We start from the raw sequence: 16,649 nt of genomic DNA on the forward strand, positions 1-16,649 counted from the left end.
ACAGTTTAAATGCTTCCAAAGTGGGAAAATGTATGTAGTAGAGCTCTACCTGAATGCTAGGGTTCGGCAAATAATGACTTCTTACAGATTCAAACAACCTAATCATTTTTCACCGACAGTTTCTCTGTTTCCCTTTGTATCACCGCCTGATTTCTCTCAGAAACATTCTCCTGTGCATTACCTCATTTGCTGTGCACAAGAGCCCTGTGAGACCCACTAGTCATTGTGCCTCTTTTGAAATTGAAACCCAGAATGAAATGAATGTGTGGATGTGTATAAATTAGCTTTGGTAATAATCCAGCTGACCAGCACAATCAATAACTAGGGACGTACAGGAATTATTTCTATCTTCCAAAAACGTCTCTGAGATTCTGACATTAATACGCCCCCAAGCACACATAAGTTTTAAACCCATTCTCTAGTGAAAGCACTCAATTTGCTCCCACTTTGAATTAGGTTGTCATGGAAACAGATCTCTGCCCCAACATCATCTCAAAAATGCTCATGGCCAAAGGGACACTCCTTTAAGAATCTCTTTATTTACCCTTTCTCTCAGTCCTGCTCCATTGTCCTATCTTCCTATTATCTGACAAACTCCCTTCTTCTTTCCTGCACCCCTTACTAGCTTTTATTTTTAGACACATTATTATATGATTTTTTAAATAATTCATAGAATGCAGAGCACCATAAAAAAAATATCTGAATGAGAAGGAAGTACTATCTGCATTCTATGACTCTTTGTCCACTAAGGAATGATGACTTTGAGATTAGTGTCACAGAAGAAAACATGTCTAAAATAAATGCAACACAATCCAATATATTATTGATATTCAAAAATTGCTCTACTAATATAACAAGCTTTCAACACTATATTAATATAGTGACAAATATTCAAAACATGCTATCCTCTGTACTTGTTTGGGTTCTGTTGTTAAACCTTCTAGGAAAACAAATATTTCCAAATCCATTTTAATCTTCAACCTACCTCTTTGACATCGTCTTCTGGTGTTTTGTAGCGAATGATATATTTACGCACTTTTCCAGGAGCGGGTTCCCATAAGACATTCATGGTGCTGTGAGTCACGTCTCTGAGTCTCAGATCTCGAGGTTTGGGTAAAGGCACTGGAGATGCACGAGAAATGAGATCCAGATGTGGCTCTCAACCACAAAGCTCTAAAGCATTCACACAAGCTTTCAAAGAGTTGTTTAGAGAAAATTAACAGTGTGCAGCAAAATAACTTTAAACAAATAGCTCTGATGATAAAAGTATGATGATTCTACCAGGTAGAGCTTAATCCCTCTTAAGAAGGATTTTTTTAAAATATGAGAAGTTGAAATTTTTATTACAATTCTAATTTCTCCTTTATATGTAAACTTCCACTCTATTTTCATAAGGTCTTACTTGCTGCTCAGCTATAGTAAATCATAATTCACCACAAATGTACAGCTCGTGTTTCTTTCTCAGATATTTAAATCAGTTAAGCTAGAAAACAAAATCAAAAGAGTTATGCTCTCTTAAGAATGCAAAGTGATAGAAAAACAAAGGGTTATGAGAGTGAAGAATGAAGATGGGCCAAAATTAAGCACCCAATAACTTATAAGAAAATCCACAGGGGCCTAAACAGTTACAAGAAAATCCAAATGATAAAGTTTTGCCGAGTCAAAGACTTACCTTAAAAAGAGCAGAGGTGAGGATAACTAACAAAGAAATTTTCTTTTGTTACATAAGACAGATCTCACTTTCTAACTGCCCGTTGACCAATTTCCTTTTGTCTCTCATTTCAACTCTGTGCATCTCTCCTCCTGAATGTCTCCCTCCACCTCCATGATTCTGCACCTTTATCCCTTCAATGTTTTTGTCTTTTGGCATCTCTCTATGGCCTCCCTTCCTTCACTGGGGCAGTCAACTCTATATCAAATCCATGACCGCACTTGCCTTTCATCCCACTATGACTCTTGGGTCTTCTCTCCCAGCACTTCGAGGACACGTCTCCATCCCTAGCTGGCTTCCCACTCTTTCCATCTGCCACTACCCCATTTCTACAAAACCACCAGCTCCAGACAGGGTCTAATATATAAAAAGTGATTATTTGTTGTCAATGAATTTATATTGTCCTGCCCTTCAGGAGCTCTTTCTCTTTTCTGCCTTATCATGCTTCTCAGTCCCTCTTCTCCCTTGAAGTTTCCTACCGTCTTCTTAATTTCCTTAGAAATGTGGGCTGAGCCTCAAATTTAAGCCAAGTCATTTACCTCATCATGACCTCAACAAGCATAAAACAAAACTTCCAGCCAGGAAAGGCAAGGGTTGTAGGTACAATCCTTGTCACTTTTCAAGAAAAAGCACCTAAATGCCAGTGAACAAACCGAAACCACAAAAGGAATTAATCAACACACACAAAAGAAGTGCAAACCACAAAGGATTTCACTTGCTCTACACTCCTGGTATTACGTAGTGGTGCATTCCCAATATCTAGCATGGTGACTGAAGTATAACAGACAAAGTGTTTTTAGATTGAGTAAACTGATTAGCTCACTTAATTGAAACAGACTTTTCTATATGTGCCATAAAGAACCTACTTCAACAAGAACTTGGAACATCTTAATCCTAAGTCTAGTATCTTTCTCCAAAATTACACTCAGCCAACATTCCCTTCTCACTAGTGTTATATACCCTACTTCATAGATCTACAACAACAACTTTAAGATGCACCACTATCTTATGTTCTATGCCCTGACTGACTCTTGGCCAAAAGTACACCACCAATTGTAAGAAACATTTCAATATCAACTATATCCAATTTGGAAAAAAAAAAAATACATCCTAGGATCAATTTAAGATGCTGCTGTAAGTCTAGAGCTAATTTTAATTCTCGAATTTGATCGCCATAAGGAACAACCCTGTAACTTGTGAATAAATTATCAAATTATTGATAGCTTCATTGGGTGAAAGAAAAATCCTAGTGAACATTATGTTTACAGCAATAAGGAAAGAAGGAATGCTGGCAATATCTTACACGTGACTTCTCGAGCAGTGACAGGTTCACTAGTGAGGTCGTGCAAGGCAGCCTGGACTGTAACTGCATACTCAGTGTTGGGAAAAAGATCAGTCAGTTCCACATCATTCACTGTTGGCCCCACGTGCATCTGCATATGGACATGTTAAAGGGAAATAAGACATTCAGATCAAATGTTTCAACTGCAGATAGCCAATTACAGTCTATTTGTAACCACTAGATTATAACACAGCTTTTCTTTTTCATCTCTCTGACATGAATTTCCTTCTTCATGCCAATGTTTTTTAAAATGTGTCACAGGCCCCAAGTCTAATTTTCTATTTTTCTGTTTTGCATGTAAAGTTATAAATGAGTTCATAAGTAACTGCAATTTAATGCGGACCCTAAAACTATAAAGTCTCAGAAAGACCCAATGATAAAGAAACAAATATTTCCCACCTCTTTGGGTTTTCTTGGTTCTGTGGCGTTGGTGGGTTCATACGACAAGGTGTAGCCAGTAGCCCCTCCCACTGGCTGCCATTGCACATGCATGGTGGTAGGGCTAACATCATAAATATTCATGCTGACCACAGGGACCGGTACTGTTGGAATGTAAAGGCAGACATCAGTCTAATTCCTGTCATTCTACTAATTTTTTAATTGTTATTTTTTACTTAATAAGTGATATTTATGTATGCTAAATAGAGAGTGAGTTGCTGTGAGAAGTCAATGAGAGTCAGTAGAATTCTTTCCTCTCTCCTGAAAAAGCCAATCTCATTGTTCATTGTCATCTCATACTCAGGACTGCAAGTTACAACTATTTCATTGGGGCAGAAAGTTTAAATTTCAACTGGCATTCCAATCAATCTATATAGGAGCCAAAATATATACCAACTTCCTGAGATTTCAGTCTCTTTTTCTGGAACATCTTTATGTCAACTATTTTCAGTCTTCAATCATAGAATTTCATACATAAATAAGCAACACAGTATTTTACTTCATCTTTCATAAAAAATTAATTTAAGTGAGAGTGCCATACATTACTAACTGGAACTTAGGGGATTCATGGGCTTTTTTAAGATAGGCTCATGAGGCACAGTAAAAGATTTACACTCTCCTCTTCATTTAATACCCATGTGGCTTGGTATATATTGTCCAAAGATTGAGTTTAAAGTTTTAAGGAATTACCAGATCAATCTTGCTCATTTTGAAATATATTATTTCCCACCTCCTATGGTGCCATATGAAGGCTAGTAAAAGAAAAGATGGAGGAGGGGTTCAAGATGGCAGCATAAGAACACTCTGAAATCACTTCATCCCATGGATACAATAAATTCATAGCTACATATGAAATCATATCCTCTGAAAAGGAACTGAGAACTAGATGAACAAAGGAAAAAGAGACATATCAAGCAGATAGGAGAGGCAGAAACTCAAGCTTGCCTGGGACCCCACCCCAAGCATGATGACCCACAATTGGGAAGGAATTCCCAAATTATGGAACTTTCCCTCAAGAAGTGAAAGGAGTGGGCCCCACATCAAGCTCCTTGATCTTTGAGTCCAGCACGTGAAAAAGAAGCCCCTAAAAATTCCTCATTTTGAAAATCAACAGGGATGAAGTCCAGGGGAAGTATAAAACTATAGGAAACAGATAATCTGCTCTCAAAGGGCTCACACACAGACCAACTTGCCCTGAGATCCAGCATAAAAGCAATAGTTGGAAAGTGCCTAGATCATAAGTGAGGCAGACCTGCTTACAATTCTTAAAGCAGCTGCCAGAGATGCAGGAACCTGTAATGACTTTCTCTAAGGACAGAAGAACTGGCAGGTACCATTTTTGCAATCTCATTCTAACTTGATATTAACAGAGCTGGAAGCACCATTTTTGGTGTTCACCCTCATGTCTGCTAGCATTGGTGTGCATGTTACATGCTCCACTTATCCCAGCAGCAGTCACACCACAACCAGGCTGGATGAGTGCCCCACATCCCACCTACCCTGCACCACAGCTGTGGCCCCACCACAGCCAGCAAGCGCACACAGTCCACACAAGAGATGTCCCTTGGGTGTCTGGCTCTGGAGGTCAGGGGAAACTGCACTCTGGACCCCATAGATCATCTCCTCACAAGATCACGTCTTCAAGACTGGGAAAGGTAGCAGTTTTGCCTGATACATACACACAGAAAATCAGACAAGATGAGGAAACAGAGGACTATATTCCAAACCAAAGAGCAGGACAAATTCCCAGAAAAAAGAGGTTTTTCCCCAGAAAAAGATTTTAATGAAATGAAGACAGCAAGCTACTCAATAAAGAGTTCAAAGTAATGGTCATAAAGATGTTCACCGAACTCAGGAGAAGAATGGATGAACACAGTGAGAACTTCAACAAAAAGACAGAAACTAGAAGAAAATATGAAACAGAAATTAGAACTGAAATGAAAAATATACTAGAGGGGTCAACAGCAGAATGGATGAAGTAGAAACCCAAATCAGTGCGCTGGAAGGTAAAGCAATGGATCGCAACCACACAGAGCAACAAAATGAGAAAGAATTTTAAAAAGTAAGGATACCTAAAGGGACCTTTAGGACAACATCAAATGGAATAATATTTGCATTATAGAGGTCCTAGAAGGGGAAGGGAGAGAAAGAACCAGAAAAATTATTCGAAGAAACAATGCCTAAAAACTTCCCTTATCTGGGGGAGAAAACAGACATTTGGGTTCAGGAAGTCCAGAGAACTCTAAATAAGATGAACCCAAAGAGAACCACACCAAGGCACATTATAATTAAAATGGTTAAGAATAAAGAGAATAAAGAACAAGTTAAGAATAAAGAGAGAATCTTAAAATACCTAGAGAAAAACAATTTATTCCATACAAGGAAACCCTGCAAGGCTATCAGAGATTTTTCAGCAGAAATTTTACAGACCAGAAGGGTCATGACATTTTCAAAGTGCTGAGAGGAAAAATTTTCCAACGAAGAATTCCCTACCTCTCAAGATTGTCATTCAGAATTGAAGGAGAGATTAAGAGTTTTCCGGATAAGCAAAGCTAATACATCCCCTCTAAACTGATCTCATAAGAAATGTTAAAGGGATTTCTCTATACTGAAAAGACAATCATTAATAGGAATAAAATATATGAAAGTAATAATCTCACTGGAAAAGGTAAATAGATAATAAAAGTAGTTGATCAATCACTGATAAGGCAAGCATAAAGGTCAAAAATATGAAAGTCAAAAAGTAGTAAAATTAACTAAAATTACAATAATTAGCTAAAGGATGCATAAAATAAAAAGACATAAGATGTGTCATCAAAAATATAAAACATGGGGGGGATGAAAATGTAAAGTTTTGGAATGTGTTCAAAGTTAAGTCACTATCAATTTAAAAGAGAATGTTATATACATAGGATGCTACATGTGAACCTCACAGTAGCCACGAAGAAAAACTTATACTAAATACATAAAAGAAAATAAGAAAGGATCTAAGCATAACACTAAAGAAAGCCAACAAACCACAAGGGAAGAAAGAAAGAGAAAAAAAGGGACAAAGAAGAACTTTAAAAACACCCAGAAAACAACAAAATGGAAATAAATACATACCTACTGATAATTATTTCAAATATAAATGAACTAAATTTACTGACTAAAAGACAAGGAGTGACTAAATAGATTCTTTATTAAAAAAAAAAAGAACTGTCTATATGCTACCTACAAAAGACTCACTTCAGAAGTAAGGACACATACAGACTGTGAAGGAATGGGAAAAATTATTCTATGTAAATAGAAATGAAAAGAAAGCTGGCATAGCTATACTCATGTCGGACAAAACAGACTTTAAAACAAAGACTCTGCTAAAAGACAAAGAGGAGCACCACATTACAATAATGGGATGAATCCAACCAGAAGATATACCATTTATAAATAAGTGTTTATTTATAACATTTATAAATAAGTGTTTATTTATAACATTTATAAATAAGTGTTAATTTATTTATAAATAAGCGTTTATTTATAAATAAGTGTATATTTACCCAACAAAAGAGCACAAAATATATAAAACAAATGTTTGAAAACCTAAAGGGAGAAATTGAAAAGAAAACAACAATAGTAGGGGACTTTAACACCTCACTTACAGCAATGAACAGATCATATATCAATAAAGAAATATTGGTCTTAATTGACACATTAGATCACATGGACATAATAGAAGTATACATAATAGATATATACAGAATATTTCACCCAAAAGCCACAGAATGCATGTTCTTCTCAAGCGCACATGAAACATTCTCCAAGATAGATTACATGTTGGGCCACAAAATAAGCCTCAATAAATTCAAGAAGACTGAAATCATATCAAGCATCTTCTCTGACAACAATAGTAAGAAACTAAAAATTAATTACAATAACAAAACTGGAAAAAATACAAAAACATGAAAATGAAAAAACCTACAACTGAACAACCATGAGGTCATCAAAGATAACAAAGCAGAAATCAGGAAATACCTACAGAAAATTGAAAGAAATATAACATACCAAAATCTATGAGATGCAGCAAAAGGAGTTCTTAGAAGGAAGTTCATAGCAATATTGGCCTACCTTGAGAAACAAGAAAAATCTCAAGTAAACAATGTAACTTTACAACTAAAGAAACTAGAAAAAGAAAAAGGAAGCCCTAAGTTAGTGGAAGGAAGGAAATAATAAACATCAGAGTTACAAAGAAATTAAATAGAGACTAAAGTGAAAACAGGAAAAAATCAATGAAACAAAGCGCTAGAAAAGATAAACCAAATCAACAAACTTTAGGTAATTAATAAAGAAAAAAGAAAAAGGACTCAAATAAATTAAATCAGAAATGAAAGAAAAGCTACAACTGATACCCACAGAAATACAAAGGATCATTAAGACACTAATACAAACCGTAATATCCCAACAAACCAGACAACCTAGAAGAAAAGGGTAAATCCTTAGAAATATACGGTATTCCAAGACTGAATTAGAGAGAAACAGAAAACCTAAGTAGACAGATTACTAGCAAGAAGGTTGAATTAGTAATCAAAAACCTTCCAAAAAACAAAAGTTCAGGACTAAACGGCTTCACTGGTGAACTCTTCCAAACAGCCAGTAAGATTTAATACCTATCCTTCTCAAACTCTTCCAAAAATTAAAGAGAAGGGAATGCTTCCAAACACATTTTAAGAGGCCAACATTACCCTGATACTAAAACCAGACAAAGATGACACAAAAAAAAGAAAATTACAGGTCAATATCCTTGACAAACATAGATGTAAAAGTCCTCAACAAAATATCAGCAAACCAGATTCAACAATACATTAAAAGCATCATACATTGTGATCAAGTGGGATTTATTCCAGAGATAAAAGAATGGCTCAAATTCACAAATCAATCAATGTGATACATAATATTAACAAAAGGAAGGATACAAATCACATGATCATCTCAATAGATGCAGAAAAAGCACTTAATAAAATTCAACATCCATTTACGATTTAAAAACTCACGAAAAAATGGCTATAGAAGAAATGTACCTCATATGAAGATGCCGTACATGACAAGCCCACAGATAACATCACGTTCAGTGGGGAAAGCTGGAAGCTTTTCTTCCAAGTTCAAGAACAAGACAAGGATTCCCACTCTTACTACATATATTCAACAAAGTGTTGGAAGTCCTAGGCATAGCAACTAGGCAAGGAAAAAAAGTATTCAAATCAGAAAGGAAGAAGTAAAACTGCCACTATTTGCAAAAGATGATACTATATATAGAAAACCCTAAAGACTCCACCAAAAAACTGTTAGACCTAATAAACGAATTCAATAAAATCACAGGATATAAAATCAATATACAGAGATCGGTGGTGTTTCCATATGCTAATAACAAACTATCAAAAAGACAAATTAAGAATAACAATCTCATTTATAATTGCATCAAAAAGAATAAAATATCTAGGAATAAATTTGACCAAGGAGGTGAAAGACCTATACACTGAAAACAATAGGACACCGATGAAAGAAATTAAAGATACACAAATACATGGAAAGATATACTGTGCTCATAGATTGGAAGAATTAATATTGCTAAAATATCCATAGTATCCATTGTAATCTACAGATTCAATGCAATCCTTATCAAAATGACAATGGCATATTTCACAAAAACAGAATGAATAATGCTAAATTTGTATGAAACCACAAAAGATCCTAAATAGCCAAAGTAATCACAGGGAAAGAAGAACAAAGTTGAAGGTATCACATTCCCTGATTTCTAGCTATATTACAAAGATACAGTAATCAAAATAGTATGGCACCGGCACAAACACACACACACACGTCAATGGAACAGAATTGAAAGTCCAGAAATAAACCCACACATATAGATAATTAATTTATGACAGAGAAGCCAAGAACATACAGTGGAATAAAAACAGTCTCTTCAATAAGTGGTATCAGAAAACGGGTCAGCCACAGACAAAAGAATGAAACTAGACCACTATCTTATACCATACACAAAAATTAATTCAAAATTCATTAAAGACTTAAATGTAAGACCTGAAACCATAAAACTCCTGGAATCAAAACATAGATGGTAAGCTCCTTGACATCAGTCTTGGTAATGTTTTTGTGGCTCAGACTCCAAAGGCAAGGAAAACAAAACTAAAAATAGACAGATGAGACATCAAACTAAAAACTTCTGCACAGCAAAGGAAACCATCATCAAAACAAAAAGTCAGCCTCCTGAATGAGAGAAGATATTTGCAAATCATAACTCCAATAAGGAGTTAATATCCAAAATATATAAAGAACTCACATAATTCAACAGCAACAAGAATAACAAACCAAACAACTCAATTGGTCAGAGGATGTAAATAAATATTTTTCCAAAGGAGACATACAGATGGCTAACAGGCACATGCAAAGATGCTCAACATCACTAATTTCTAGGGAAATGCAAGTCAAAACTACAATGAGATATCACCTCATACGTGTTAGAATGATTATTATCAAAAAGACCAGAAGTAACAAGTGCTAGCAAGGATGTGGAGAAAAGGGAACCCTTATACACTATCAGTGGGATTGCAAATTGGTGCAGCCATTATAGAAAATGGTATGGAGATTCTGCAAAAAAGATAAAGAATAGCACTGTCGTATGATTCAGCTATTCCACTACTGGCTATTTATTCAAAGAATACAAAACCACTAATTCAAAAGATATATACACCTCTATGTTCACTGCAGCATTATTTATAATAGCCAAGATACGGAAACAACATACATGTGCATCGATGGATAAATGGATAAAGAAAAGGTGATACATATGTAATATGTATATAATGAAATATATATAAAATGGAGTACTGCTCAGCCATAAAAAAGAATGAAATCTTGCCATTTGTGATGGGCCCTGAGGGTATTATGTTAAGTGAAATAAACCAGGAGCAAGACAAATAGCATCTGATTTCACTCATATGTGGAGTCTAAAAGCAAACAAAAACCAAACAAGCAATCAAACAAAACCAAATTCATAGATACAGAGAACAAATCAGTGGTTACCAGAAGGGATCGGGGTTGGAGGGTGGGTGAAAGGGGTAGAGGATCAAGTGTAGAGTGACGGATGGTAATAGACTTCAGGGGGGTGATCACTTTGTAGTGTATACAGATGTTGACTTACAATGTTCTATACCTAAAACTTACATAGTAAAGAGAGAGAGAAGAGATAAAGACTTACAGAACTGAAGATTAAATAGAGTCAATTCTTGCCTTAGAGAGAGTGATGCCCACTCCTTTGTCTTATTAGTGGCTCCCTTGCCCTGGAGTCTAGCCAAGAAGATGGGAGAAGGAAAGACTATTTTCGTACGGCCTCAGAAACCCTACCAGGCCTCAGGAACCCTGACAGGAATAGGAGCAAGGAACATTTTTGCCAAAAGCTCTACTCAAAGTCAAAGCTATTAGAGCTTCTCTAGTAAAGGCCAGGAGACAAAGGACAGGAAAAAAAGGGTGATCTCATTGACAGCAGGAAGATCTGACCACCTGCAAAACTGAAATAGGTCACCTCTGCACAGTTCCCCTTCCTAACCTTAGTCCCACTCCCCGCATATCTTTCTTAAGAAGTAAGTAACTCTATGAAAGGAAAGTTTCCCTCTAAGTTATCTATGGCCATGACTACCCATTCCATCAGTGGGGTCCCATGATGGCAAGAACAGCCAGTAAGAGCAGTTGAGTGTTTACTGAGCACCTGTATGAAGAACATGCTTCGTAATGTTTGTTGAATGGGTATTGAATAAAGGAATGATTTGGAAGGCTGCCAAAAGCCCACATGGAATGCCACCTGTTTATCTTAAAAAAGATAATAAGGAGAGGATTTTTTTTTAATCTGACTTACAGGTTTTTTCTGTGCCCTTCAGAGGTTCACTATATTCATCTTCCACCACAGAATACACATTAACAACATACTCGGTTTCAGGCTTCAGATCTTTCAGTACTGTGCTACTTTCCAGTCGGCTCACATAAAACTAGGGGGAAAAATTTTAAAAATAATAAACTATGTTGTAATTGCTTCCCTCTTTTCTAGTATAATTACAAAGTAGTTAACTACAATGAACTTAAAAATTATATTTCGGTGAGGCCATTGTCTTTTGTTTTTGGAAATTACCAGATTACAATGAGATCTTAGACAATTCATATAATTTATTCTCCCAGCTGTTGTTTCCTTATTTGTAAAATGAGTGGGTAAAACTAGATCATCTTTAATGTTTCCTTCCAACTCTATGACTTTAATATAAATTCACAAATAAATCAAGCATCCTTTAATTAAAAACCATATTGATATTCTGCAATTTGTAGAACCATAAGAATTTAAGCAAAGCTCTTATCCTTTAATTAAGCCCAAATGAAAGTGCTTGCCTAGCAAGGACTAGAAAGCACCAATGCTGACTCAGTTCTGCCCCACTCTACATCCTTCCTGCTCCCCACCCAACATTTTCTGAGCCCTCATGTGAAGGACTCAATATCACTCTCAGGATGAAGTGGGTTGTAGGTGTTGCCTACTCACTTCTTGCCGTTTCCCTCCAGAAACTGGGTAGTATTCCACCTTATACCTATCCACACTGTCAGAAGGAGGTGTCCAGCTCACTCTAAGAGAACGATGGGTTCGCTCAGAAATAACTAGGTTAGAAGGTGCTTCCAAGTCACCTACACATGGAAATAAAATACATACGCTTTTTTCATTATTATAGCAAGGTGATGAAATTTGAAATTAGATTAAAATAGTATTACATCTCATATTTCAAACTTGTATACACATCCTGATATACTGATATACAATATAACAGTCTAGAGTCCCATTGCTCATAAAACCTCCCTGAATGGGGAGGCAAAGGATTCTTCAGTCCCAGAAGATTCAAGCCTGGGCTCATTGTCTTTCATTAAAACTTGATCCCACCCTTCCTTATGGCACCAGTTTACCAGTCGCCTAACTCAAAAACCTCTGCATCATCCTTGAATACTTAGTGCTGTCTCTAATCTTATACATATAATTATTGAAGAAGGATTTGGGTCCTGGAAATTCCATTGTCTCTATCACTGTTGGTACCACCCAAGTTCACTGCCCTTGTTATCATTTGATTATTTATACTCATCACGTCTTATCTCCTTAACTATAGGTTATGCTCTGTGAGAACGGAATTGGTTTCTTATTTATGTTTAGTTCCCCTATGGGGACTAGTTCAGTGGTAAGAGAAGCTAGCCACTTTCTTATGAAAGAAGAAAAACAACCAAGTCTTTTGAAATTTGGGAATATGCTATTGCCTGTGATTGTGCTCTCTGTGGGTAGATAAAGTGAAATGACCAATGAACAAGAGAATGACTACAGAACAATGTCTAGAATTAACATCAATGAAAATAGAAATACTAAGCTCACTATGACCATTAAAAAGATGTCCATATTTTATAGTTTATTATATATTATATTATATTATATTATATTATATTATATTATATTATATTAGGGAGAATTAATCCAATGACTTCATTAGCATGGCAATCAATCTCATAAAAACTCTTTCAACTGTCTTTGTAAAGCTGCGGAAAGCATTTCCATTCTTAGTACTCTAACCTTTATTATAGTTGGGTCATAATCAAGCCTACAAAATTATCAAGCAATTTTACTGTCTGGGAAACTAGAATGAATGCAACTATTACATAGTTGATAAAAAAAAAAGTAAAGGAAAACAGATAAAAGATGTTTTCATCCCACTCAAAGTCCTCTCCAACTAAATAAAACTACAACTCTCTCAGCTAATCCAGAGCCAGAAGCCTACAGTTCTGGCTTCCTGGCTCGTTTATTTCTCCAGGGAAAAGGTCAGTCTGTTGTTCAAAATCCAAAAAGAAAATCTGTAAATGTTTGGGGAGAAAAACTCAAGAAGAAAAAGTCAAATAAATATGTACTCGGTACCCAAAGCATATGAACGATTTCTACCACATTATTTGTTTATCTTCAAATAAACTAAAGCCATTTCTAGTTTACTGCCATCAGAAACAAATCAGAGAAAAAATCAGGGGCTAAACTAATGATTCTCAACTGAGGGCATTATTTTCCCCAGCAGATATTTGGCAACATTTGAAGATATTTTTAGTTGTCCCAACTCAGGGGATGCCACCAACATCCAGTGGGCAGAGCCAAGGGATGCTGCTAAACATTTCCCAAGACACTAAAGTGTTCCCTTCCCCCATCCCAAAAAGTATGATCTGCCCCAAATATCAACAGTGCTAAGGGTGAGAAACCCTGGGCTAATCTTACCTGGACCTTTGACGCTGTTACACAAGTTAATGGTGAGGTCATCTACGATCTTAGAGAGTGATTCAAAATCTGCCACGTTGTATGCATGGGTGTCATCAGGATCTGTTGCAATCATCTTTAATTCATCTTCATCAGCATTTTTAATACCTTGGGGAAAAAAGGACATATTCAAATTAAAAGCATTTGAATTTTCAATGTTAAGTAGAACATACATGTGATTTTCCTCAATAATAAAATGATTATCTATAGTTACAAAATAGAAACAAAGAAAAAATAATATAAACTAAAGGCTATTCTGAATTAGCTTCTTCTAAAAGCTTCTAGCACCAATTTCCCACCAAAAAGTCTGTCAAGTGTTTTTTCTGCAAAGTAAAATAATGGCTATCAAAAATAAACATGGTGCCATGGAAAACCAAACAGGAATTTTCCTGAATCCTATTAATAGCACACTTGTCCTCTTGATCCATTACTGTCTTCCAAGAAGCCGTGTACTTCTGTCCCATTATGAGGGGAAAAGAAGAAAACGAGTTAACTTCTTGGCATATCATTTTGATAAATTATGTGATAGGGAAAATATGTTTGTTTGTTTTTTGTGCTTCAAAAACTATTTTTAACTACAAAAATATCCTCAGCTTTTGTAACCCCCAGGGCGCCGTTAGCCTTTTGAGTGCTTACCAATAGCAAACAGCTCCACACCCTCATCCTTGAGCTTCTTTGAAGGTGCCTCAACATCATCTTGTGATTTTCCATCCGTGATGAGAACACCAATTTTTCGAGCTCGAGGCCTCATGCCAGCTTGGGTCTTGAAGCTCTGTTGACGAATGAAATTCAAAGCCATGCCTATGTTTAAAAGAGAACCAGTCACATGATTACTCAGCCACCAGTTCTGACCAAAAACAAAAGCTAAAAGCACACCACATCATCCTTACTCACCTGTGAGAGTATTGCCTCCTTTGTATGGTAAGTTTGCCACAGCTTGCAACAAGCTCTTCTTGTCTCTGTGAGCATTTAGCTGCCACTCTGTTCTGGGGTCCCCACTATACTGAGCAAGGGCTAAAATAACATCAGTGGCATTAGCATATATAAAAGAGCGTGATTAAAATGTCTAAAGGTCTTCAATATTGCCAGACCTACCAATCTGTACTCTTTTGGGACCAATCTCAAAGATTTCCACAATGCGAGAGATGAAACTCCTCACGGTTCTAAAATTTGCCCGGCCAATGCTCCATGATCCATCCACCAGCAACACAATGTCTGCTTCTGCTCTGGTGAGACACTCCATTCCTGACATGGCAATCATGAGACAGGACAAGGTCAGGAGCAAATTCTTACAGGGTTACTTCCTAGCCATGCCTCTGCCATCCCTGGATGCTCAGTGTTGCCTAGCTGCTTCAGTTCTGTAGCTTAGCTTTGTGACTTGGAGGTCAAGACTCTGAACATATGTCCAAATGATTTATTAACCTCAAATAACATTCATGAGAATCACCAATTCCTCCAATGATTATTTCTATGGCAAGTCTTCCCTTCATCTTTGACTATATTTCCTGGCCACAGTCATAGACCCTGGAGACTTAAATTAAACCATCATTGTAAATGTGAATGGGCTTACAAACCCAAGAGCTGAAATAAATGAATGAGAATGTACAGCCATCTAACTGTAAGGCATTCATAATTTTAATAAAATTTTAATGTGATCTAAAGATTAGATGCTGCATTTTTCCATAAGCTGTAATAGTCATTAGCAGACAAGTATGAAATGAACTGATAAAATGTGTGAACTAAGAAAGATTTTAGTGAGCTAAAAACATCTTCTAAAATAACTAAGCTTCTGGGTAATTATTACATATATCATGAAGGACTAGACACATGACTCTTAAAATTAGGCCTTTTTGAAATAAAGATACCTTGTTTTAAAACCTGATAGCTATTATATTATTGAGTTGTTAGCTGCTTAACTTTATCAGCTACTATGTATAACAATCAGGTATATACAGATGGTGAAGTCTGCACATTTAAAAAACCAAGAAAGAAGGAAGACAGTTTAGAAGAAGTATGCAAACAAATATACAAATTGAGAGCTGTAGAGACAACAAGGACAAACACTGATACAAAGCTAGGGTGCTTTGGAAAGAGAGAAAAATCCCAATATCCTCAGTGCACAAGCTACAAAATAAAAATATAAGTCAGTTAATATCATCATAACAGAAACAACAGAGCATTCATGCAAAACAGGATTTGACACTTTATTTTATCCAAATCCATATTTTTTAAATGCCCTTTTCCGAGAGCTTACGTTACCAGCCATGACTTTCCCAACTTCTTGCCATCTTAGCATCTGATCTTTATACTGTTTTTAAAAGCTCACTGAGAAAAATTAAATGATGCTTATCACACTACAAAGGTGTCCTTCGCGGACAGTACACTCCATCAGGACTGAGGACTCCCAGATACTACTCCAAACACCTAAGCCTTTGCAAGCCTTTCCCTACCCTGCCCAGATCTACTCTTTCTTAGCAAATGCTGGAAAATATTGGGAAGTAAATTCTATCCACCCCTTCCACCTCTAAGAACGTTCAGAACTAGCATCGGGCACATCGAAGCTATGATTGTGGCAGGAGCAGGAAAATCTAAAGGTTTATTTTACCATGTTGTTTCCCCAGTCATGGCTGTCCACCTACTTATATAACCCAACTCTACTTGCTCAGCCCAAGTAAATCATTTCTGCAGCCACATTAACAAAATAAAATTGCATTTTAGTCATTAAAAGGAGAGGAAATTTATATTACCTACCCACTGCAAAAACTCATCTTTAAATAATATAGTACTACGTAACCAACTCA

The 16,649-nt window shown here is 36.2% G+C and overlaps 1 protein-coding gene across 4 annotated transcripts in view; it reads right to left on the reverse strand.

The window, feature by feature from the left end:
- COL12A1 (collagen type XII alpha 1 chain) overlaps positions 1–16,649 on the reverse strand; it is a 113,980-nt gene that overhangs the window by 54,373 nt on the left and 42,958 nt on the right. For all 4 annotated transcript variants that reach the window (XM_034647821.1, XM_034647820.1, XM_034647822.1 and 1 more), the window contains 9 exons: positions 14,944–15,093; positions 14,743–14,862; positions 14,485–14,649; positions 13,810–13,956; positions 12,064–12,203; positions 11,395–11,524; positions 3,453–3,595; positions 3,015–3,144; positions 986–1,122 (listed from right to left, as the gene is read on the reverse strand). In XM_034647821.1, coding sequence (XP_034503712.1) covers positions 986–1,122; positions 3,015–3,144; positions 3,453–3,595; positions 11,395–11,524; positions 12,064–12,203; positions 13,810–13,956; positions 14,485–14,649; positions 14,743–14,862; positions 14,944–15,093 — 1,262 coding nt within the window. The remainder of the gene's footprint in view (positions 1–985; positions 1,123–3,014; positions 3,145–3,452; positions 3,596–11,394; positions 11,525–12,063; positions 12,204–13,809; positions 13,957–14,484; positions 14,650–14,742; positions 14,863–14,943; positions 15,094–16,649) is intronic.

This window comes from Ailuropoda melanoleuca, chromosome 19 (genome assembly GCF_002007445.2).
Source record: "Ailuropoda melanoleuca isolate Jingjing chromosome 19, ASM200744v2, whole genome shotgun sequence".
Lineage (NCBI taxonomy): Eukaryota > Metazoa > Chordata > Mammalia > Carnivora > Ursidae > Ailuropoda > Ailuropoda melanoleuca.